At 37.6% G+C, this 25,787-nt stretch overlaps 1 protein-coding gene across 1 annotated transcript in view; it reads left to right on the top strand.

The window, feature by feature from the left end:
• The window catches only part of CSMD1 (CUB and Sushi multiple domains 1), a 2,093,507-nt gene that overhangs the window by 1,412,592 nt on the left and 655,128 nt on the right, over positions 1-25,787 (top strand). The window contains exons 9-10 of the mRNA XM_058288018.2: positions 4,593-4,717; positions 23,014-23,135. Coding sequence (XP_058144001.1) covers positions 4,593-4,717; positions 23,014-23,135 — 247 coding nt within the window. The remainder of the gene's footprint in view (positions 1-4,592; positions 4,718-23,013; positions 23,136-25,787) is intronic.

Here is a 25,787-nt window from a genome sequence, read left to right as displayed (position 1 = left end):
CTTTCTTTCTTTCTTTCTTTCTTTCCTTCTTTCTTTCTTTCTTTCTTTCTTTCTTTCTTTCCTTTCTCTCTCTCTCTTTCTCTCTTTCTCTCTCTCTCTCTCTCTCATCTTTCTCTCTCTCTCTTTCTTTCTCTCTCTCTCTTTCTCTCTATCTCTCTCTCTTTCTTTCTCTCTTTCTCTCTTTCTCTCTTTCTCTCTTTCTCTCTTTCTCTCTTTCTCTCCCCTTCCCCCCCACCTCACCCCAGTTATCTGTTCTCTGTGTCTATTTGCTGCATCTTCTTTGTCCACTTCTGTTGTTGTCAACGGCACAGGAATCTGTGTTTCTTTTTGTTGCATCACCTTGTTTTGTCAGCTCTCCGTGTATGCGGCGCCATTCCTGGGCAGCTGAATTTTTTTTCGTGCTGGGTGGCTCTCCTTACGGGGCGCACTCCTTGTGTGTGGGGCTCCCCTACACGGGAACACCCCTGCATGGCAGGGCACTCCTTGTACCCATCAGCACTGCACATGGGCCAGCTCCACACGGGTCAAGGGGGCCTGGGGTTTGAACCGCGGACCTCCCATGTGGTAGACGGATGCCCTAACCACTGGGCCAAGTCCGCTTCCCTTGTTTCCATGTATATCATTGTATATTGTGAGTGCAAAACCATAGATTTATCACTACTTTTAATGTATTTGGTGTTATCATCTGTAGGATGTAAGAAATGGAGTTATGTACCAAACAATACACTACAGTAATACTGGCATTTTTAGTTACCCAAAGGTTACTTTTACCACAGGTCGTTATTTCTTTATGTTTCTTTTTTACCATTGTCTAGTGTCCTTTCCTTTCAGGCTGAAGACATCCTTTTAGCATTGTTTGCAGGGAAGATTAATGGCGATGAATTCCCTCAGCTTTTGTTTATCCGGGAATATTTTAATCTCTTCATCATTTTGAAAGTCTCACCAGATATAAAATTCTTAACTGACTGGTTATTCTTTCAACACATTATGTATTTCATCCCTCTGCCTCCTTGCCTCCAGGGTTTCTGATGAGAAATTGGCACTTATTCAAATTTGGGCTCTCTTGTACATAAAATGTTGCTTTTCTCTTTCAGTTTTCAGGATTGCTCCTTATCCTTTGTATTCAATAGCGTGATCAACATAAGATGGGGTATATTTTTCTTCATGCCTATCTTATTTGGCATTCGTTAGGCTTTTTGGAGGTGCATATTCACCTCTTTTGAAAAGTTTGAGAAGTTCTTTCTCATTACCTCTTCGAATATTCTTTCTGACCTTCCTCTGTTTCCTCTCCTTCTGTGACGCCCATAATACTTATTCATATGCTTGGTGGTGTCCCAGAGATGTCTTAGGCAGTTTACACTTTTTATAATTCTTTCTTATTCTATTTCTCAACCTGATTAATTTCAAGTATCTTGCCTACATGTTAAGTGATTCTTTCTTCTCCCAGGACCACTCTGCTCTTGAAACCCTCCTAAGAATTTTTCATTTCAGTTATTGTGGTCTTCAATTCCAGCATTTCTGTTTGATTCCTTTTTAAAACTTCTGTGTCTTTACTAAGATTCTCATATAGAGCAACATTTTATTTTTCATATCCTTTAGTTCTTTTTCTGTATTTTCCTTCATATCCTTGAGCACTTTTAGTATCTTTTTTTTTTTTAAGGCTTTGTTTACTATGTCCACATTCTGGTCTTCTTTATCGGTGTTTTCTGGATTTTTATCCTCTGCCTTTGGAATCAACTTCATTTCCTATATCTTTGTCTTGTTCTCTTTTGTTGTGTATTGAATATTTCAATATTTTAAAATGTTAAGTATGTGATTTATTCTCTGAGATGTATTTTTCTTGATTTTGTAAACAACTGGTGGTAAGACAAAGATTTAGTTGTGCTTCAGCCCTCCTGTCAGGACCTGCCCAAGGTGAAGGCAGTGTGTGGTGTGTTCCCTGTTTTTCTGGGTCTGTGTCTTACCCTGTGCTTTTGTTTGTTAGTTTTGAAGCCCCCCCTGTTACAGGCATTTGACTGTCCTCTCTGTTTCCCAGGAGACACAGCTCCCTTTCCTGGGCCTTTGAAGTTGACATGTCTTTGCCTCACATTTTCCATCTCTATAGTGTCTTACCCTATAAGAAACATTATCTCAAGCTGATTTGCATGGGGGTCAAATTTTGGGAGAAGAGTCATGCTGGAGAAGACTTTCCCAAGTCATTCTTTCACAGCCAAATCAGGGCCACAAACCCATGAAGGGGGTGCAGCCAAGTTCTAAAGTGCTTTGGGGAAGGGGTCAGGAGGGGTGCCAAGAGTTTCTTCAATGGCTGCCCAAAGATAAGCTTTCTTGTTCTGCCCCCAAAAATTCAGCTATTGATCTAACTGTTCCCTGTAACCCTAAGGAAATGTACCGTCTTTAGGTCTCTGCCACAGCCTTTGTCTGAGTCAGATTGAAACAATGGCCACCAGCTGTCCAAGATCAGCCACACCACCAGCAATCCAAAGTCACTAATCTAAAGCCACAGTCAGTGATTGGTAGTGCCCTTCTCCAGTCTTTGGAAAGAGGATTTTTAAGTCACTTTCTGTCACCAGCGAGCTAACGAGGGGCTGCACTGCGTGGTGGCCTGCCATGAAAGTGGGGCATGGGCAATGGTGGCTGTTATCCAGAGAAAGCAATTCACTGTTCTTTACTGTACTTTTTCAGTCTCTTCCTCCCACTCTTCCCTGGATGATGAACAATGTCTGGAGTTTCAAAGTAGTTGTTTCAGATAGTTTCTGCCAGTTTACCTGTTGTTCTGGTAGAAAGAGTACATCCCAGAGCTCCCTACTCTGCCTTCTTCCCACAATCCTCTGCTAGCACATCATTTCATTTCCTTCAGTGCACTTATGACTCATTTTTTCCCCCTTTTTGTTTGATTATTTACATTTTTTGGGCACTTACTAGATAGTTATCTCTGTGAGCTTGGGGGCTTTCTAATTTTTTCACTTCTGCATCCTTGCTACTTAACAATGGTTTGTAGCAAATGGTAGATGTTTAAAGAAAATGTACTGAAAGAATGAGGAAAATAAGAAAACTCTGGCAAATGAGGTAAAATGGAAAGAACTAATGATTGGGACTTGGAAAAGAGACTTAACAGTTATTTTCCAAACAATATGCTTAGGTTTCTTTCATTTATTCAGTGTGGGTCCAGAGGTTTAAACAAAGACCCATGAACAGAAATTGTAGATGAACATCTCTAAAAATTATGGATATGTTATGTAACTTATGACTGACAATGAAAATTAGAACCATGTCTAGGTTTAGTCTTTGCATTTTTCAACTTTCTCAAAATGAGTACCTTAGAACTTTAGTTAACCTATATACATGTTGAAGAAGAGACTTCCTGGACAGATAAAAAATAAAATTCCACGTATTCTATTTTCTCTTGAATAAATTTTTGTATATTTAATTTCAGTAAACTGAGAGGTCCTTCAGTAAAGAAAGATGCTTAATTTTGTTTAACCTATAATTTTCCAAATTGATTTGAACCTGATATGATGATTTTTGCAGAACAACTATAATTATCCCCAGAAACAGTGTCATATAGAAAACCATGTGGTAAAGGTAGATTTAATGTTACTTTAAGAAAATTCACTCCAATATTATAGAAAAACATTTTTAGAAAGCAGAAAGCATTTGTTGTTCTGTTTTCTATCTTTTATCTATTATTAATTATATCCATATCCATCCCAAAGGCTCCCTCTTTCACTTCTGTTTCCTTAACATCAACCCCTGGGGTTTTGTCAAATGGAAAACACAAGTAGAATATCCTCTTATAACAATAGGCTTGTCAGGTAGTAAAATAATACTACTCTCAACTCAGTGCCAGACATCAGGTTCAGAAGAAGTAATTGGGTGTTTTCAAACCTGATTTATTCCTCTCACATGTTCTTATGCACCTGTCGAATTGTTATTCTGCAACAGCATTTTGTGAATGCTTACAACCTTAAAGCTTCATGTTTTCAGATGCAGCTCTGGAGCCAAAGCAATTTTTCATCTAACTCTAGGCTGTATGGATTGCTTTTTAAAAAACAAATGATTTTTTCCCTGTAAGATGTATTTCTAAAATATAGCATCATTGGCCTTCTTTTGAATATAATCAATGTTTGTGGATAGTAACAAATTCTTTACTGAGACATTTTCCTAACCTGGACTCTTCCAGTCCTTGTTTTTGTAAAATATTTATTCACATGAAATGACATAAAAATTTGTTTTATTTTGGGGTACAAAATTCTTTCAAATCCATGTTGTCATTTAAGGCGCAAGTTCACTAAGGTCATCTTTGTCATTGTCTTGATTTTCGAGATGGTAAGGTCAGTCTCATATATTCGTGTAGCCATGAAGGTGACAGAACAGAAACTCAAACCCAGGTCTTTTGACTCCATATCCCTTGCTAAATTATTTGTTTATATGTGTGAATAAGCTAGACAGGCATTGATGTTGAATATTTTTGACTGCATATGTTGAATATTTTTGACTGCATATCACGGTAGCAGTCAGGTATTGATTTTTTTTTTTTTTTAGAAACGGCTTCCATGAATAATTTGCCCTATTTTTGTTCTCTAATTGATTAGGGTCGGTGCAAACATTCAGTTCTCCTGTGAGGACAATTATGTGCTCCAGGGCTCCAAAAGCATCACCTGTCAGAGGGTCACAGAGACACTTGCTGCGTGGAGCGACCACCGGCCCATCTGCAGAGGTAAGGCGCGTGCCGTGGGGGCAGGCCCAGCACCTCTTCTCTTCCATATCTTAAGGAAGGCCAGAAACTGCCACATGTGTTTCACCTCAACTCAGTTAGCCATAAGTTAGTCATATAAACTTAATTTGTTGTGAGTCTTAGAAATATGGTTGATTTTTCTTTAGGAAGGTAGGTTTAGAGCAAACTATTATATTTCTACGGACGAAATGGATGATAGGTATTAGGCGACAAAAGGCAATCTCTGTCAAGGGGATATAATTTTATAAAAAGGAAAAAAATGACATAAATCATTGATTAAATCTCACAAATTTTATGCTTCCTTATATTATCTGCAGATTTCCAGGAGAGGAGTGTGCAAAAACCCTTTTACAATCACTCAGCCCCTTCTGAATTCCCTAAGAATTTTTGTGTCAGTTTATTCTCTAGTCTAGTATTTTATTTGTAAGCAACATAGATGAACATATAATGTTTAAATATGAAATCTGTCCTTCAGATAACAACCTATTTTCTTTCTCTACACTGTACTCACATTAACAGGGAAGCTATTTTTCCAAAGTCAGCAGGAAAAGCTCTCTCTTCAGTCTGCTAGACAGAGTCATATATAACATAACATAATTGGTACAACCTAATCATGATCACAGATCCCACTCAAACTCAAAGAGAGAAAATTGTACGGTATAACACTAAGGGACAGGAATCTTGGGGAGCCAATTTAGAATTCTTCCTCTGGTCCCCAGTGTTCCATTTTCCTCCCACATGTAAAATATATTCACCCTTTTCCGAGTTCCCAAGTGTCTCATTCCACTACAGCATCTGTACAAATTTCCAAATCTCATCATCAGAATCTTTGAAATCAGGTGAATAGTAGGTTCCTGGGTATAAGCCATGAAATACAGTCCCTAGAGCATAAATTGTCTCCATACTTAAACTTGTAAAACTAAAAAAGACAAGTTATTTGCCCCCAACACTGCTAACATGTAAGTGTGGGACTGGTGTATAACAGCATTAGCCATATTGGTTCAAAAATTAGAAAGAAAGTTAATAAAGAGTCACTGATCCCTAACATTTATCAATCCAGCTAGAAAAATTTTGTCTCCTTAACTACTCTTGGGAAATATCCAGTGCCCTCGACTCTATCCTTTGATTTATTGGTTCTACCCTCTAAGTAATGCTTCCCTTTCCTTGGAAGTTAGTGTATGTTTTCAGATGAGTCATTTTAACATTCTGCTTCCTGCCAGTAGCATTTTAAGTGTTAAGAGCCTCCTTTCATTTTCTATCTTTCTAGTTCAAGATGGCAATGTTTTGGCTGCCATAATTTTCTCAAGAACCTTGTGGGACTTCTGAGTATTTCACTGGGCATTTCACCATTAAAGAAAAGCCATGCCCACCAAGTTTCTTGAGAAAATCTTTCCCCTATCTTAGACTCCTGTTGAAATGCCTGAGAGACAATGATCTTCAGCTTCTTAGAGGTCCTCTGGTTTGAGAAGATCTGTGAGACAAACCCAAATGGATTTTTAAAGGTCCTTCTTGTGACTGAATATTCTGAATTTTTGATTATTCTGAGGTGTTAGTAAAAAATTACATAGGCACAAACTCAGCCCTTTTTCTTTGCTAGCTTTTTTAAATTTTTAGCATCTGATGCCATCAGGAGAGGTTGAGAAATTCAATCCTTATTCCTTTTTGTTAAACGTTCTTCTGTCAATTTGTCTCTTTCTTCTCACATTTTACTGTAAGTGGTAAGATGAAAACTTAGTGATACCTTCCACACTTCGCTTGGAATCTCCTTAACTATATATCCAAGTTTGTCACATAAAAGTTCTCCTTTCCACCTAACTATGTGATGCATTTTTGCCAGGCTTTAGGCCACTATATAAAAAGGCACCCTTTTTTTCAATTTCCAATAATGTGCCCCCACTTCTTTCTGAGTCCTCATCAGTAATGTCCTTTAAACCCCATTTCTCCTAGCAGTCTTTTCAAGGCAATTCTCCAGCATGTGCCTGAAAATTCTTCCAACCTCCATCTATTACCAATTTCCAAAGTTTCTCCTACATTTGATATGGCAGCACCCCACTTCCAGATACCAATACCTAAATGAGGTAGTGCTCAACTAGGGAAGCAAAACCAGTAAGATGGAGGTATATGTGTTTATTTATTACAAGGACCGGCTTGCATGATTCTCAGGGCTGGCTACAGAAGTCTGAGGTCTGTAGGCAGGCAGGCAGGAAGGGCAGATGAGGATCATGTTAGACCCTCATGGGCACAAGTCAGATCTGTTGCTCATAGGGAGGAGTCTCTAAAGGATGGTCTAAGATCTCTGTTAAGACTTTCCAATAAATTAAGTCATGTCTAACTCCCTTTCAACTGTTAAGTCAATTCCGTACAAGTCAATCTCCCTCATTTAAGGTCAACTTATTAGGGACTTTAATCACATCTGCAAAATCCCTTCACACAAGCTTCTCAATTAGTGTTTGAATAACTGGGATGTATATAGCTACAAAATGACTGCATCCTCCCTTCCATTTGCCTACTCTTTTTAAGATAGAAAATTTCTTGTAGTCCATTCTATTAGAAGTCACTCTAGTAGAAAGGGGTTTCTGGGAATGCAGTTTGCCCTAACCCACTTGACACACAAAGCCATCACAAATTATCTTCCTCTGTGGGGGCAAAAGTGACTCTGGGGTTCCTATTCTCATACACCAGAACTCTGGGAAGTCAGAAGAACCAAACGTTTTAAATAAGGCACTACTTTTCAGGTGCTACCTAGTTCTTTCACAGATGAATGGATGAATGCATTAGTGAATTTACAGGCTGATTCTGTGGAGGGATTGGTTTAGGGAACATCTAAATCAGTGCTCTCCACTGGAAATGAAAGGCAAGCCACACAAGTAATTTAAAAAATACCTACGAACCACGTTAAAAAAGAAACAAAAAAATTTAACTTACAACTTCTCAAATTTAAAAAAAAGCAAAAAGAAATAAGTGAAATTAATTTTAATGATATATTCAAAATATCACTTCAACATATAGTCAATGTAAAGATTATAATGAGATCATTTATATTTTTTCTCAGAAATACAGTGTCCCTTTTATACTTACAGCAAATCTCAGTTAGGACAAGCCACACTCTCAATGCCCAGTGCCACATGGGGCTAGTAGCTACCAAGCTGGACCATATGACTCTAGATATTTAGCTCAGCCCACAGTCCTACTTTTCTTCCTAACTATGGAAATCGGTCAACACCCATGTAAGTGTGAGGGAGAGAATGAGCTCAGCGAGTCATAACCATTTCCTGGCTCGCGTCCCTTACTGTAGAACATACTTTCTTCAATAGAAATCCATGCGTTTTTCAAGTTGGCAACTTTTAAGAACCCTGAGTATGTCATCATTCTCCCTTTAAAATATTTCCCGCACTTGCTTCTGATGACTACATCATTAATTAGAGTGGGAAAAAATCATTTTTAGAAAGTAGAACTTTTATACTTTCTACAAAGAAATAATTTTAGATTCTAAAATGTCAGGGAAGATAAATACCATGAAACTTAATGTTTCAAAACTCCCCGTATCTGTTTATCGGCATACCTACTTAGCTATTATAGATTCCCTACAGCAAATGTAATTCCACATTCATTTTCCACTCTGTGCTTATCACCCGAATAAATAGCATTAAAGAAGAGAACACATCACGGTTTGGATTTTCTTAATTCATTTTTAGCATTCAAAAGATCCCTTATATTGATAAGCTCAGGCACATATTCTAAATGCAGCCATCTATCAAATATAATAAAATGCCTCTGGTCTGAACACCATGCATATTATAAGCATAAAGATATTGCAGATCTGTGAATTAAGGGAGGACTGATTTCTCAAGGTTCTCATCTCATGAAGGGTCTCTAACTCATAAGTGATTATCATGCCTTCTCTACAAAAGGAATATCTGATAGAAGTGTTTGATAAATTGCTGTGAGTCAGAAGCGATCTTTCATATCTGGACACTGGTGTCCTTAGCCAATGCTTACATTAGCTAATTAGCTTTGAGAACTGGGGGAACGTTTTCCTCTTCTTCCTGCTACCAGACAGGTGAATGGTTGTCATAGCTCAGTAATTATACAAGTGATTTTGTTTGAAATTATGCTAACTTCATTCAGGGATATGAAAACAATTATTATGCTTTTTTATACAGGGAGAAACATTATGAACTGTTTAAAACTGTATGAGTATCTTTAGCTGGAAGCAGATTTTAAAAATAAGCAAACAGAAAAAAGGGAGAATATAGTTGTATTTTGAAGAAAAACATTCAGGCTGGCATTTCATTCCATAAGTATTTTTTTTCTCTCTACCTTTATTTTTTTTCTTCTTCTTTATTTTCTTTTAATTTTACATTAAAAAAATATGAGGTCCCCATATATCCCCCCACCCCACCCACAACACCCCTCCCACATCAACAAACTCTTCCATCATTGTGGCATATCCACTGCACCCGGCAAATACATTCTGGAGAACCACTGCAGCACGTGGACAGTGGTCCACATTGTAGTCCACACTCTCCCCCAGTCCACCCAGTGGGCCACAACAGAACACACAATGTCCAGCATCCATCCCTGCAGCACCACCTAGGACAACTCCAAATCCTGAAAATGCACCCACACCGTATCTCTTCTTCCCTCTCCTGATCATCAGCAGCCACCGTGGCCACCCTCTCCACATCACTACTACAATTTCTTCCCTTACTAATCACAATAGTTCCCCAGCAGGACACCAGTAAGTAAACTCTAATCCATACTCTATTCCTCCATCCTGTGGACCCTGGGGTGGTTATGTCCAGTCCCCCTCATCATTAAGAGGAGCCTTAGATTCCACATGGATGATGGATGCAATTCTCCTGCTTGCAGCTGTAGGCACTCTTGGCTCCCTGGCGTGGTGGTTGACCCTCTTCACCTCCCTATCAGCTGGCCAGGGTAAGTCCAAGAAACCAGAGGGTAGGAGCCACAAGTCTGCTGAGGCCCAGGGCCTGGCCGTCACATGGACAGTCCAGAGATTCAGGTCTCCTGAGTATACACCTACCCAAATGCCAACCACAGGTCCGGTAAAAGTAACAGAAGATGCTTGTGTAGAAAGGTTATATCTGAGTTCAACTCCATCACACTCAGGAACAAAAACTCCAAAGCAGGGCCAACTGACATGGCCCTGAACTCCAGAGCCATCTGCCTTGACTATAGAACCTGTGGGTCACTGCAGCCCTCAGGAGAACCAGTACCTGCGTTTCCATCTACCTTGGCTGTCTCTGGTACCCTGCTGAAGCATGCATAAGCATCACCCCCTGATGACCTCCTGACTCTTTTTTTGAGACTCTTAGCCATATAAACTCACTTGCCCTTCCCATTTCCCCCTTTTTATCCAAAGTCAAAAAGCAGTTTTTAACACCTGATATTACATGTAGCCTGAGATATTCTGCTAGTTTGAGTTGACCTCTTTATTCATGGTCTTTTTGTAGTTACATCATCAGATGGTGCTTGGTAGTAATCCCTTGGTGCCAGGGAGACTCATAGCTGGGGGTCATGTCCCATGCTAGGGGGAAGGCAATGCATCTACATGCTGTGTTTGGCTTAGAGAGTGGCCACATCTCAGCAACATGGAGGCTCTCAGGAGGTAACTCTTAGGCACCCCACAGCTATAGGCCTAGTTCATATTTCAGGCACACAGGCTCATAATCAGCGCCATTGGTATCAAGGGCTCATCGTTGGACCATTCATCTTTATTGGTCTTTGCCATTGCACTTGGGTGATTATTGTTGTTCCACTGGGGAATGTGATAGAGCTTCCCTGGTCAGGAATTCAGCACTCTCTCATCTGTCGTTTCCAACTGAAACCATATGAAAATATCCAAATCTTTCTATGTACCTGTATACATGTGCTGGAGAACTCCCTCCCAACAGTGTGCCCCACACTAATGACACCCCACACAAGTGCTCCTCCCCCGCCATAGTTGAACCTCTCTGTAGTCCAAAATTTCTTCCAAAATGAAGCCCAATATATTGCCAGGTTCCATTAATAAAAAAATGGAGTATAGTGAAAGTTTCAAAGGTTAGATACAGAACACACAGAAATTTAGAAAAATTAAATAAAGGAAAAATAAATTGGGGTATCAAATAAATGAAAAAGTGAAAAAGCTTTGCTTTTGACATTTGACCTTTCATCACTGCTATATGTGTTGCCCTGTATGTACAGTGACAAGGGAATTTCTTCCATTTCTTCTTCAGTGTCTACCTCCTTTCTTTCTTTTTTTCCCCCGATTATTAAGTTTTAGGTCACAGTAATTCATATATACACTATATGGTACTCCCACATATCCAACATCAAACCCTTTGTCCCTTCCCCAACAGTGATCTTTTTACATGTTCATATTATATTTGCGGCAGGTAATGTACAGATATTGAAATGATAGCTTTCAAACATGGCTCCATTTGGGTTTACATTATGGTTTATATTTTAGACTATACAATTTTCTAAAATTTTAGTTATTTTATGTTTTACATTATGGTTTACATTTTAGCCTATAGACTTTTATACATTTTTGGTGTAACTTAACATGACCTATATCCATCATGGCAGAATCTTGTGGAACACTTCCATTGCCCCACAGTTACCCTGATTCCATGTATTCAACACCTCTTTCCCTCTCCCCTCAGGGCCCACCATGTCTTCATTACTTGAGGGACCATATTCAGAGCTACTTGCAAAAATGTTGAGGACTTGACAAACTTGACTGCCCTAACCCATTGGGAGCCACCGATTCTCTCAGGAGATACAAGTCCCTCTGTTTGAGAACATCAGTCCTCCCCAGGATGTGGGTATACCTTCACTCTCATTTTGTGGGTCTTCACCCAATGATATAATCCACTATGACAAAATAAGCACTCACACAAACCACAGAAGGTTGCCCTGTGTCAGATGACCCCCCTTTAAGCATTCCAAACAGGCAACCTTCCATATTACATTCTCTAAACAGTTTTCTCTGCACCACAATTTCAACCACATACCTGACAATCACCCATGATCAAATGTTCCCCTCACCCTCTCCCCAATTTCTTGGGCAATCTGACCCATCCTTCCATCGCTAGCATCTCTAAAGCCCATGCAGCCCCACCCAAAGTTATCTCTATGACCCCGTTTTATCCCTTCCCTGTACAAATACTTACCTTCAGCTTATCATAGATTTCCCCCAAGTAGCTGTCAGCTCACAACCTTCCTCTACCCTTCAACTACTTTAAAGTATATCATCCAGTCTCTAACTCTCTGAGACAACTTGGCTTACTTATTTCATATCAGAGAGGTCATGTAGTATTTGCCCTTCAATGCCTGGGTTTCTTCACTCAAATTAAAGTTCTCAAGATTCATCCATGTTATCACATGTGTTTGTACTGTATTTGTTCTTATAGCTAAGTAGTATTCCACTGTATGTATATACCACATTTTATTTATCCATTCATCTATTGATGGGCATTTGGGTTGATTCCAACTGTTGGCAATAATGAATAGGGCTGCTATGAACATTGGTGTGCATCTATCAGTTTGTGTCCTTGTTTTCAGATCTTCTGGGTATATACCCAGCAGTGGAATTGCTGAGTCATATGGCAAATCTATAGTTAGTTTTTCGAGAAACCGCCAAACAGTCCTCCACAATGGCTGGATCCTTCTGCATTCCCACCAACAGTGGATGAGTATTCCCATTCCTCCACATCCTCTCCAACAATTGTAGTCTTCTGATTTTTTGATAGCTGTCAGTCTTATGGGAGCAAGATGGTATCTCACTGTAGTTTTGATTTGCATTTCCCTAATAGATAGGGATTTTGAGCATTTTTTCATGTGTTTTTTAGCCATTTGTATATCATCTTTGGAGAAGTGTCTGTTCAAATCTCTTTCCCATTTTTTAAATGGGCTGTTTGTCATTTTATTTTCAAGATATAGGAGTTCTTTATATATGCAAGATACAAGTCTCCTGTCAGATATATGGTTACCAAATATTTTCTCCCATTGTGTAGGCTCTCTTTTCACTTTCCTGACAAACTCTTTTGAGGTGCAGAAGGCTTTAATTTTGAGGAAGTCCCATTTATCTATTTGTTCTTTTGCTGCTCATGTTTTTGGTGTGAAGTTCATGAAGCCTTTTCCTATTACAAGGTCCTGTAGATGCTTCCCTACTTTGCTTTCCAAGGTCTTTATGGTCTTGAGTCTTATATTTAGGTCTTTGATCCACTTTGAGTTGATTTTTGTATAAGGTATACGTTGGTAATCCTCTTTCATTCTTTTACATATGGATATCCAGTTCTCCAGGCACCGTTTGTTAAAGGGGCCCTTCTCTTCCAAGTGAGAGGGTTTAGTGGCCTTGTCAAATACCATATGGTTGCATACATGAGAATCTATATTAGAACTCTCAATTTGATTCCATTGGTCAATGTGTCTATCCTTGTGCCAATACCATGCTGTTTTCACTACTGTAGCTTTGTAGTATGTTTTGAAGTCAGGTAGTATGATTCCTCCAATTTCATTTTTCTTTTTTAGTATGTCTTTGGTTATTTGGAGCCTCTTTCCTTTCCAAATAAATTTCATAGTTAGTTTCTCTAGTTAATTAAAGAATGATGTGTTGATTTTTATTGGGATTGCATTGAATGTGTAGATCAGTTTTGGTAGGATACACATTTTAATAATACTTAGTCTTCCTATCCATGAATAGGGAATATTTTTCCATTTATTGAGTTCCTCTTTGATTTCCTTGAACAGTGTTGTATAGTTTTCTGTGTATGTCTTTTAATTCTTTAGTTAAATTTATTCCTAGGTATTTGATTTTTTATTTACTATTGTGACTGGTATTTGATTCCTGATTTTTACCTCACATTTCTCATTATTGGTGTACAGAAATGCTACTGATTTTTGTTCATTTATCTTGTAATCTGAGATTTTACTGAACTCATTTATAAGTTCTAGAAGCTTTGTTGTAGACTTCTTAGGGTTTTCTATGTATAGGATCATATCATCTGCAAACAGTGAAATTTTTACTTCTTCCTTTCCAATTTGGATGCCTTTTATGTCTGGTTCTTGCCTCAGTGCTCAAGCAAGTACTTCAAAGACTATGTTAAATAGGAGGGGTGATAGTGGGCATCCTTGTCTTATTCCTGATCTTAGAGGGAAAGATTTTAGGATTTCACCATTGTAAATAATGTTAGCTATAGGTTTTTCATATATATTCTTTTTTTTTTTTTTTTAAAGATTTATTTTTATTTATTTAATTCCCCTCCCCTCCCCCGGTTGTCTGTTTTCTGTGTCTTTTTGCTGCGTCTTGTTTCTTTGTCCGCTTCTGTTGTCATCAGCGGCATGGGAAGTGTGGGCAGCGCCATTCCTCGGCAGGCTGCTCCCTCCTTCGCGCTGGGCGGCTCTCCTTATGAGTGTACTCCTTGCGCGTGGGGCTCCCCTACGCGGGGGACACCCCTGTGTGGCATGGCACTCCTTGCGTGTATCAGCACTGCACATAGGCCAGCTCCACACGGGTCAAGGAGGCCCGGGGCTTGAACCGTGGGCCTCCCATGTGGTAGACGGATGCCCTAACCACTGGGCCAAAGTCTGTTTCCTCATATATATTCTTTATCATGTTCCAAAAGTTTCCTTCTATTCCTATCTTTTGCAGTGGTTTTATCAAGAAATGTGCTATATTTTGTCCAATGCTTTTCCTGCATCTATAGATATGATCATGTGATTTTTTCCCTTCAATTTGTTTATGTGGTGTATTACATTAATTGATTTTCTTATGTTGAACCATCCTTGCATACCAGGAATGAACCCCACTTGGTCATGGTGTATAATTTGTTTAATGTGTTGTTGAATATGATTAGCAAGTATTTTGTTGAGGATTTTCATGTCAAGGTTCATTAGAGATTGGTCTGTAGTTTTCCTTTCTTGTGGTGTCTTTGTTTGGCTTTGGTACTAGAGTAAGTTGGCATCATAGAATAAGTTAGGCAATGTTCCTTCTCTTTCAATTTTTTGGAAGAGTTTAAGCAAGATTGGTGTTAGTTCTTTCCAGAATGTTTTGTAGAATTCACCTGTGAAGCTGTCTGGGCCAGGGCTCTTTTTAGTTGGGAGGATTTTAATGACTGATTCTCTCTCTTTACTTGTGATTGGTTTGTTGAGATCATCAACTTCTTTTGTCAATGTAGGCTGCTTATGTGTTTCTAGGAATTTGTCCATTTCCTCTAAATTGTTGTTTTTGTTGGAATATAGTTTTTCAAAGTATCCTCTTATGATAGTCTTTATTTCTGTGGGGTCAGTCGTGATATCACCTTTCTCATTTCTTATTTTGTATATTTGCATCTTCTCTCTTTTTTCCTTTGTTAGTCTAGCTAAGGGTTTGTCAATTTTATTGATTTTCTCAAAGAAACAGCTCTTGGTTTTGTTTATTTTTTCAAGTGCTTATTTTCTATTTCATTTAGTTCTGCTCTGATCTCTGTTATTTCTTTCTTTCTTCTTCCTTTGGGGTTAATTTGTTGTTTTTTAACTAATTCCTCCAAGTGTGCATTTAGTTTTTCAACTTTAGCTATTTTTTGATGTATGAATTTATGGCTATAAATTTCCCTCTCAGTACTGCTTTTGCTGCATCCCATAAGTTTGGATATGTTGGGTTATCATTTTCATTAGCTTCAAGGTAGTTATTAATTTCTTTTGAGATTTCCTACTTGACCCAATGTTTTTCTAAGAGTGTGTTGTTTAACTTCCAAATCTTGGTGCCAAATCTGTGTCTCTGGCCCTTGAAGATTTCCAGCTTCACTCCACTGTGGTCAGAGAAATTATTTTGTATTATTTCTATCTTTCTGAATTTATTAAGTCTTTTTCTGTGGTCTAGCATGTGGTCTATCTTGGAGAATGATCCATGTGCACTTGAGAAGATTGTATATCCTACTGTATCTGGGTGTAATGTTCTGCATTTGTCTATTAGGTCCAGCTCCTCTAATATATTTTTCAAGGTCTTTGTTTCTTTATTGATTCTCTTTTGAGATGTTCCATCCAAAATTGATAGAGGTGTATTAAAGTCCCCCACTATAATTGAAGAGGCATCTGTTTCTTTACTTAGTTTTACCAGTGTTTGCCTCATGTATTTGGAGGCACCCTTGTTAGGAGCATAAATGTTTATGATTGTTCTTTCTTCTTGAAAGATTATCACTTTCCTAATATGTAGTGTCCATCTTTGTCTCTCACAATTGTTTTGCATTTAAAGTCTATTTTGTCTGATATTAATATAGCTATTCCTGCCTTTTTTTTTTTTTTGGTTATTGTTTGCTTGTAAAATTTTTTTCCAACTATTCACTTTCAACCTCCTTGAATTCCTGGGTCTAAGATGTGTTTCTTGCAGACAGCATATAGATAGGTCTTATTTCCTTATCCAAACTTCCAGTCTGAGTCTCTTGAACAGGTGTGTTTAATCCATTGATATTCAGTGCTATTATTTTCAAGGAATTACTTATATTAGCCATATTTTCTTTGTATTTGTGTTTGTCATATTCTGTTTGATTTTCTTTTTCTGTTTTTGTCTTTTTAGTTGCTCTTATACTCTCCTCCAACTCTGTCTATCTTGTTTTTTTCTTTCTTCCTGCAGAATTCCCTTTGGTATTTCTTGGAGGGCAGAATTCTTGTTGGCATACTCTCTTAGTTTCTGTTTATCTGTGAATATTTTGAACGCTCCATCAGTTTTGAATGCTAACTTTGCTGGATAGAGTATTCTCAGTTGGAAATTTTTTTCTTTTAGTACCTTGACTATGTCATAACACTGCCTTCTTGCCTCCATGGTTTCAGATGAGAAATCACCATTTAATCTTATGGAGCCTCCTTTGTATGTGATGGTTCTCTTTTCTCTTTTTGCTTTTAGTATTTTCTCTTTGTCTTGAGCATTAGAGAACTTGATAAGTATATGTCTTGGGGTAGACCTGTTGGGATTTATGCTGTTTGGGGTGCATTGTACTTCCTGCACATGTACATCCATCTCCCTGAATAGGTTTGGGAAGTTTTCAGTGATTATTTCCTCCAACATTCCTTCTGTCCCCTTTCCCTTCTCTTCTCTTTCCGGGATGCCTATAATACATATGTTTGTGCGTTTTGTATTGTCATTCATGTCCCTAAGCCCCTGCTGGATTTTTTCTCTCTTTTTATCAACCAGTTCTTCTATCTGTTTGATTTCAGATGTACTGTCTTCCACAACACTTAATCTCTCCTCTGCTCCTTTAAGTCTGCTGTTATTTGCTGAGAGTGCATTTTTGATTTCTTGAATTGTGCTGTTCATCACCAGCATCATATCCGTTATATTTTTATGTATTCTCTCCTATTGTTTCCTTCATATTCTTAATCTCTTCCTTCACCTCATCAAATTGGTCCTTAATATATGTTTTGAGATCTTTAATTACTTGTTCGATATTCTGCTCCTCTTCCTGGTTTTTAGTTTGTTCATTGGATTGGGGTATGTTTTCCTGATTATTGGTTTGGTTTGTAGTTTTTTGTTGCTGTCTGGTCATCATTTTATCTTGACGGGTTTAGTCAGTTGCTTAGCTTCTTTGTTTAGTTTGGAGTTTAATTAGTTGTTTTGTGTGTGTGTGTGTTAAGTCTTCTCTTTGTCACTTTGTTCTTCTTATTTTATTTCCTTGTTGTTGGTTAAGTTCACTTGAAGCAAAATATTAGGGCCAGAGAAAGCAAAAGGAGTAAGAAAAGAAAATGAATAATAGTAGTATTGATAGTAAATATTAACAGAGGAACCATGTGAGATATAGGAGAATGGATATTAGACTCATGTAAAGTATGTAGAGCTATAACAGTAAGAAAAGTAGAGTATGTAAAAAATCTGAATATGGGGAGGAATACAGTCTGAGTTAAAAGGCCTGTGTGTTCAGGAGAGAGGGAAAGAGAAAAGAGGGGATAATAATATAAAGAGTGAATATAAGACAGAAAATAGAACAAAGGTATTAGTAATAAAAAGTCAAAAAAAAATAGGGGGGCAAACAAAGTGAGGTGTAATGTAAAAGAAGCAATCAATGATGGCAGATAAAAAGATGCAGAGGAAAAGGAATAGTGTTGGTGACCAAAATCATTACACAAAATCATTACACAGAAAAGAGTAAGTGGAGGATGAGGAAATACAGCAACTGTGAAGTTCTCCCTGCAGCACCTAATGTAAGAAGGATAAGAAGGCAGAGAAAGAAAAAAAAAAGGGGGGGGGGGAAGGACAAAAGGGAGTGGGGAAGTAAGCAGGAAAAAGAAAAAGAGAAAGAAAGAAAGAAAAAATAGTCTTTAGGGGATAAAGAGGAAGAAAAAACAAGGAAAAACCAACCAAATACTAGGGAAAGTTTCAAGTAAAGAATCCTGTTTGTAGTTAAATAAAACACTTAGGGATCTGATGTTCCCCCTTTTCTCCCTTCCTCATTTCCCTCTCTCCCAGGCAGCAGGAAAGTTGTCTGAGAGGTCCAGTAGGAGATTCAAGTGGGTCCTTGTTGAATTGGTTCCTCACAGAAAGCAATGACTCTTAATTTCCAGAGAGAGAGCACCCACACTTCACCAGGAACCCCAAATATGCTATTGGAGGCTTGGAAAACAGTTCCTACAGTCCCTCTCCTTTAGGTGTGCTATGAGAGGGCTTGCTGATTTTCTGTCTCCACCTTCTCCCAGGCCAAGTTTCCTATCCCAGGGTATTTAGGTGAGTCGGGCTTTCTCAGCAGATTCAAAACTCCTCTCTTCCCAGACTCTCCCCAAGACAGCCGGTATGCTCCTCCAAGCGCAAGAAGAGAAAAAAATTAAAGAAAAAAGGGGTGGGGGGAAACACCAGATTATTGAACCCATATTAGGCAGGCCCTCCTGTTGCACCCCCCACCAGAATCCCTCCCACCCACGGAGTCAGTCCAAAACCGGAGGGCTAAGGCAATCCTGGACCTCTGGGAACGCTGGACTTGGGAAAGGGAAGTCTGGGACTCTGCAGACCCAGGGCACGTAGGTCCATGGAACATAGGCTATGGGGGTTTGGAGTCACGGACCTGGGGACCGCGCATCCAGGGACCATGGGGCCCAGGAACGCCACCACACAACCGACAGTTCTGAGGAAACACTGCGGCCACCAGCCCCAGGGGATGGGCCCCGCCAGCCCACAGCTTCTGGCCTCCGTACTTTTAAGCTGCAATTCTCCCTTTAGCAAGCACCACCTCCGCCACTCTCTCTCCAAATCAATGTTCACACACCCTTTGCACTGCAAACCCCCAAGAGAGCCTGTTCCAGCAAGACTCCAACCCCATTCGGACGCCTCTTCGCAGGAGAGGCCTTAAGGTGCACTCACTCAGATGCCATCCTGCCCCGCCTCTTCCCCATTCATAAGTATTTAAGGACTTAGGTGGCTTTAAATAGAGAGCGTTCTTTTTTTTTTAAGATTTATTTTTTGTTTATTTCTCTTCCTTTTCCCCCCATTGTCTGCTCTCTGTGTCCATTCTCTGTGTGTTCTTCTGTGACCACTTCTATCCTTATCAGAGGCACGGGAATCTGTGTTTCTTTTTGTTGCATCATCTTGTTGTGTCAGCTCTCCATGTGTGCAGCACCATTCCTGGCAGGCTGCACTTTCTTTTGTACTTTGTGGCTCTCCTTTCAGGTTGCACTTCTTGCGCATGGGGCTCCCCTACGCGGGGGACACCCCTGCGTGGCAGGGCACTCCTTGCACGCATCAGCACTGCGCATGGGCCAGCTCCACACGGGTCAAGGAGGCCCGGGGTTTGAACCGCGGACCTCCCATGTGGTAGACGGACGCCCTATCCACTGGGCCAAGTCTGCTTCCCAGAGAGCATTCTTAAATGCTAATGCATTTTGCTCTGCAGAATTCATAGTTTTAGTTGCTTTCTGAGTTGAAAGGATGATATATGAGAAGTGAAGTATTATTTGCAATTGTAACTGTGGTTATGCAGAAGTTAATTAGACCCACCAAAGGCCACACAATAGTTACTGTTATCTCAGGACTCCAGATTAGGTTAGCTAAGAATTATCCTTAATTTATTAACTTGTCATTTATGAGAACTTTTAAAACATATTTTTTCTACCCATGTTTTCTTTCCATATAAAAACCACCTTTTAAACAGTAATGAAAAGATAATTTACATCTGGATGTTGACTGTCCAGTCTTCGAGGCTAAAGGACCAGAAGCAAGTTTCAGATTATCTTTTATGCGCTGATTGTTTTTACCAGGCAGCTATTGTCTCAGAGATTTAAAGAAACACACACACACTTTAACTTTTATTTCAATTCCAGTGACTATGTACAAATATTCTGCCTTTGCTTCTAGAATCTTGAAACTTTACACTTTTCACTTGATGGTCACTGGTGAGAAAAAGGTTTCCTTTCTTTATTAAAGATTTTTATTAAAAGTCATTGACCATAATAAAGCTTGGTGTTTTTCTACTATTCTCAAATTCTATTGATAAAGAATCATCTTAAAATTAATCTGTATTGAATGCTCATTATTTTTCCTAGAATATGGAAAAAAGAAGTTCTTTCAGACTCTTATATTTGTGTTCTTCTACCTGGAACAGTTTTCGTGTGTATATCTGCATAGCTCTCCAACTTTTGTCTTCCACTAAATGTAATCTCATCAAAAATCCTTCCATAATCATTGCCTTCCATAGTGCCCTGTTCGACACTCTCCAAACCATCATGTTTTTCTTCAAAGTTCTTATCTCCCTCCACATTAGGTATTTATTTTTCGGATTGCCATTTAAATACAGTTTTAATTTCATAGTTTAACAATGCAGGGTCATACATGGAAGTCCACATATACACCAACACCTAGCATTTCATTCTAAGCTAGTCCATGTATGCAGTGAAAATGATTACAAGGTATGGCCTAACAAATGCTAATGGGACTTTTCTGTTTTTTTAAACCAAAAATAGCTTTTACAAGTATTAAACTTCATCTTGCACACTGAAATTATACAGGGCACAGTCAGAACTTTCATATTTGAGTTTATACTTCATTTAACTTTTAAATGAAGTTTAAGAATTGAGTATTAAAGCAAAAACAATAACAAGTAGTGAACATATTACGATATCAGGTGTTAAATGCCTGATGAAAGCAACGAACTTGGTTTTATTCTTTTTCTGCTAAATCCCTAATGCCTAAAACAGTGCCTTACTCATAATAAATATTGTTATTTTTTCATTTTTGTTTTCCATAATAAACATTTAATACATAATTATTTAATTGGTAAATACATATGTTACTATATATTAGGAAATCTGTTAAATGATTTACTTTCTTTCATTTAAACTTCTAAGCAATGCATAAGATGAAGTTAGAATTATTTTACTAACTGAATAAATCAACAGCCTTTAAAGATTAAATAATTTGTTTAAGATTATACAGCTAGTAAACACATAAGATAGGCCTGGAATTTGTCTGATTAAGAAAAGCAAACTCTTAAATTTTATGACATACTGTCTCGTTTTTGGTTGATCATCTGGATATTAATATAAAATCTGAGGTTTATAAAAATGCTTTCCTCCAAGAATATACAATAAAGAGACTAACCAATGCAATTGCTGATTTGTTTGAAATAAAGCTTCAGATATGTGTCCCAATGTCCTGTTAAATTTAGTCAAAGAGAATATCCATTTCTTCAAATAATTTGATAGATTGACTAGTTACTCTAATAAAACAAATACTTCTGGAACTGAATTTAAATACATGGATAAATTAGCATTTCAAATTAAATGAGAAAAACTATGTGAAACAAATATATTTTACATAATAAAATTGACTAAATAAATAAATGGCCTATAATGCTTTTCAAAAGATGTTATATTTTTTATCCTTGTCTACTTCCCACTTAATATATTTCCAATTTATTATTTTGTAAATTCTAGTTTCACTGTAAAGGCATGTAAGATGTAAGCAAAATTTACAAGGTTAGAACACTGTCAAACAAGGGACATTATCAGTGCATTAGATTATGATTATTATCAAAGGACATTTATTAAGGATTTAAGTGTGCATTACCCCACATTAAGTGCTCTTTCCAAGAACATCCTGACAAAAGAAAAGGCCTTAGTAGGAGTAGAAAGTGGTATTCAATTAAAATATATACAAATATGCAAACATGAATTTTAATTCTAGGAACATATTTAAATCTTCCTAAAAACCTTGCTTGGCACTATTATATTGCAATTCATTTGTTATGCTGCTTAATTAAGTACTTTGTTGACTAATTGAATGCCTGTTTAGAACAGAAACAAATGCAAGGAAGAAAACTCTGCCACCTCCAGGGACAGTATGAAACTGTTGAGTCACAATCAGAACAGGTTTGCCTCAGTTTTCTATCTCTCTGAGCAGCTATGCAGCTCATTCCATCACGGAAGGGGAAACTGGCAAAAAGTCCATGAGTGGAAATAGGCAAGATAATACACCTTTAGGTTTCTAACCTTCTGACTCAGATTTTACAGTCTCATTTTATGAATTTTTCATTTTAAGAAAAATTCTTTTCTGGATTAATTTGGAACTTTTGGTGAGGACTTTCTCAGAAGGAACAAGGTCCATAACTGGCCTTATGTGAGGCTCAGAACTATATATGCTCGAAAATGTGACAAATTGGCTGACTTTCTATAAATATTTTACTAGTAGTTATCTCGCTAAAATATATAGTCACTAAAAATTTTAGCTCATGGGTAACATGAATTTCATGGAGAGCTGGTAACCAGATCAATAAGTCAAGTTAGCGGTTATGCTTTAAGTAGGCAGCTGGAATACAAGCTTACTGACAAATTGCAGACTTGGTACACTTTTCCATTTGAGTGGCAGCTGAGCAAATGACCAGAAGATTCCAGATTGTCAATAGGAATGTAACAAATTAGTACATTCCTGCTCCATGGGTCCTTCAGATGTATTTATCAAAGTTCAAAATACTTCAAAATATGTCTTGATTATATTGATTGAAAATGAAGTCAATTAGTATTTATTAACACTACAGTATGCTTATATCAGCTATTAATTATAAGAACCGTAAGTATTTTATAACCTAACTTATATCGATAAGTTTTTTCCTAAGATTTTCTAATGAACACTGTTAATGTTAGAATGCTTTAGGAAAATTTTGCCTCTGAGTTTCCTGATCCTCTCTGAGAACATGTTCCTAAAAATGGACTCACTGGAGAGTGAAATATTAGCACATAGGAGGGACCATATTAATGTTATGTCTTTACCACCCTGCTGAAATGCTCAAGGAAAGCAATACCATTTTGTGTATTTCTAGCTAGAACATGTGGATCAAATCTGCGCGGACCCAGTGGCATCATCACTTCCCCCAATTACCCGGTTCAGTATGAAGACAATGCACACTGCGTGTGGGTCATCACCACAACGGACCCAGACAAGGTAGGGTTTCCACTCGCCACCTCCATGTAGTTAATGGACTCAACCTACTAGCTCAGTCGAATATTGGAGACCACCTGGCAAATGTCATGCCAACCTTCGTTTTATTGTTCTAACTAACAATGTTCATTCTGTATGAGGTGTCTATATAGCCACATCTATCTGAACTCAGTTCTGTGAGTCAAATATGTGGTGAGTATTAGGTGTGGTCCCCTCCTGGTAACTTCTTTTCTGGAGGTTCTTTCTCAAGATCTCCCTTGAGTTTTTCATATGATGTATCTCTTTCTCAACTCAGGCTCTTCCACCATAACTGAAGCTTTTTATAAAATGCCAGAATTTCTGGACAATGTTACACAACGTTAGAAATGCTCTAAATATACCTCTGATGTAAACAATACTGTCTTTGAAATAATATTTTCTAAATCACTGTTCTATATAAGTATTCTCAAAAACAAACAAATTTTATCCCTTTCTCCAATTTCTTATCTTAACTACATTAAATGAAATATATGTTTTCTCCTAGAGGGCAAAAGCTGATGATACTATGGTATTTCTCTTAAAGAAGTCACTTTATTTACTATATTTCCTAGTGGTTTATTTGAAAATTCATTGAATTGGGAATTTCTTCACAATTTGTACCTTGTTGTGTGTGTACATGTGAGGATAGACTCTCCATTATCAGTAATTCCAATTGGAAAATGTACGTGTGTTTATATGTTATAAAAGAAAAAACTTAATGTCTTGGATACTATGCACCTCTTTCTCTCTCTCTTTGTTTGTCTAGATAAAGAATCAAACATTCCAATTTCTACATTGAATTTTACTCATGAATTTCTTTTTAAAATCATTTCTTTTTACCCATATAAAATAGTCTTTAAAATGATTAAACACACTACAGATACACTGAATAAATTCACCTTAATATATATTAAAATGTCAGCAAATATTAAAATAATTGCACATTAAAAATAAGTCAGTAGGATTTAGAAGGCAAGCCTTGAAAAAATTTTGTGTTAAAATGCCCAGCTCTCTTATCAATAATTTCCAGATATATGTCCTGCTATCAAAATTTTGCCTTAGAAAATGAGTTTCCTACTGAGATATATGCATAATAAGCTATTTAAATAGGATTATTTAACAGCAGCACAATCTTGATTTTAAAAGGAAAGCGTTTAGGGTAGTTGTTCTGCATTTGGGAAATTTTAAATTTTAAATAAGGAATATTTTAGACTTTATTTTGTATTCGACTAATTATTATGTAAGATTTTTCCAGCTTATGATGGTATTTTTAAGAGTATTGCACATATAATTTGGGATTATATTACAATATATTAAATTAAAGTTATAGACCAAGAAATCATGTTCATAATCTTGATGCATTTGCTATAAAAGGAATTTCCTTTGATTAACTTTAAGATGCATATGAATGATGCCTACCTGTGAAAAAAGACCAAAAAAAAAAAAAAAAAAAAAGGTGAGAACATTGTTGTATCAATTTTATCTTTAAGGAAAATAAAACCTGTCACAATAACAAACAAACAAAAAACCAGCCCAATATTAAATGGTAAAGGATTTGAATTAGAAATGACTGATAAATACATGAAAAGGTATTCAATATCATTATTCACTAGTTAAGTACAAGTCAAAGCCACAATGAGATATCAACTCACAGCCACTGGAATGACCATGATCAACGAAAATGGGAAATAACAAGTGCTAGTAAGGATGAGAAAAATAGGAAACTTCATGCGTTGTTTGTGGGAATGTATGATTGTGTAGCCCCTGTGAAAACTGTTATGTGTTTCCTCAAAAAGTTAAACGTCAAAGTACTATATGACCCACAAACTTACTTCTAGGTATATATTCAGAAGAACTGAAAGCAGGAGCTTGAGCAGGTATTAGGACACCAATGTTCGTATTAGAATTATCCACAACTGCCAAAAGTTGTGAATGGACATATGGAAGCAAAACCACATGCCCATCAACAGAAGAATGGATAACAAAATGTGATACATAAATTCAATGGAATATTATTCAGACTTAAGGAATGAAGTTCTGATACATGCAACAACATGGATGAACCTTGAAAACATGGTGTTTAATGAAATGTCAGACACCAAAGGACAGATATTATTTGACTCCACTGTATGAAATGGCTAGAGTATGCAAATTCATGGAGACAGAAAGTAGAATTCAGGTTACGAGTGGCAGGGTGTGCAGGGAAATGGGGAGTTAAAGCATAGTGGTTATAGGGTTTCTTTTTGTGGTGTTGGGAAATTTCTTCTAATGGATGGTGGTAAAGGTAGTGCAACATCATGAATATGATTAATCTCCCTCAGCAGTATGCTTAGAAGTAGTTGAGAATGGGAAAGTTATATTGTATGTACAAGTCCACGATCTAAAAAAAGAGCAACTAAGGAGACAATGACAATGGTCAATGTATGATGCTGGACTAGATATAATAGTAGAGGAGAAAAGCTTTCCCAGGACATTACTGGGATATGGAGGGGGGAGGAATAGAGACTGTAATCCTTATATCAATGTTAAATATCTTGAACTTGATCACTTTGAGTCTTTTTTGGACCCCAGAAAATCCTGTTCATAAAGCAATTCATTTCTGTGCATGTAAACCCAGTGTAGACGGGACGTTTTGAT

The sequence above is a fragment of the Dasypus novemcinctus genome, chromosome 25 (assembly GCF_030445035.2).
Source record: "Dasypus novemcinctus isolate mDasNov1 chromosome 25, mDasNov1.1.hap2, whole genome shotgun sequence".
Taxonomy (NCBI): Eukaryota; Metazoa; Chordata; class Mammalia; order Cingulata; family Dasypodidae; genus Dasypus; species Dasypus novemcinctus.
The sequence above is the reverse complement of the archived record's forward strand: the minus strand, read 5'-3'. Positions and strand labels throughout refer to the sequence as shown.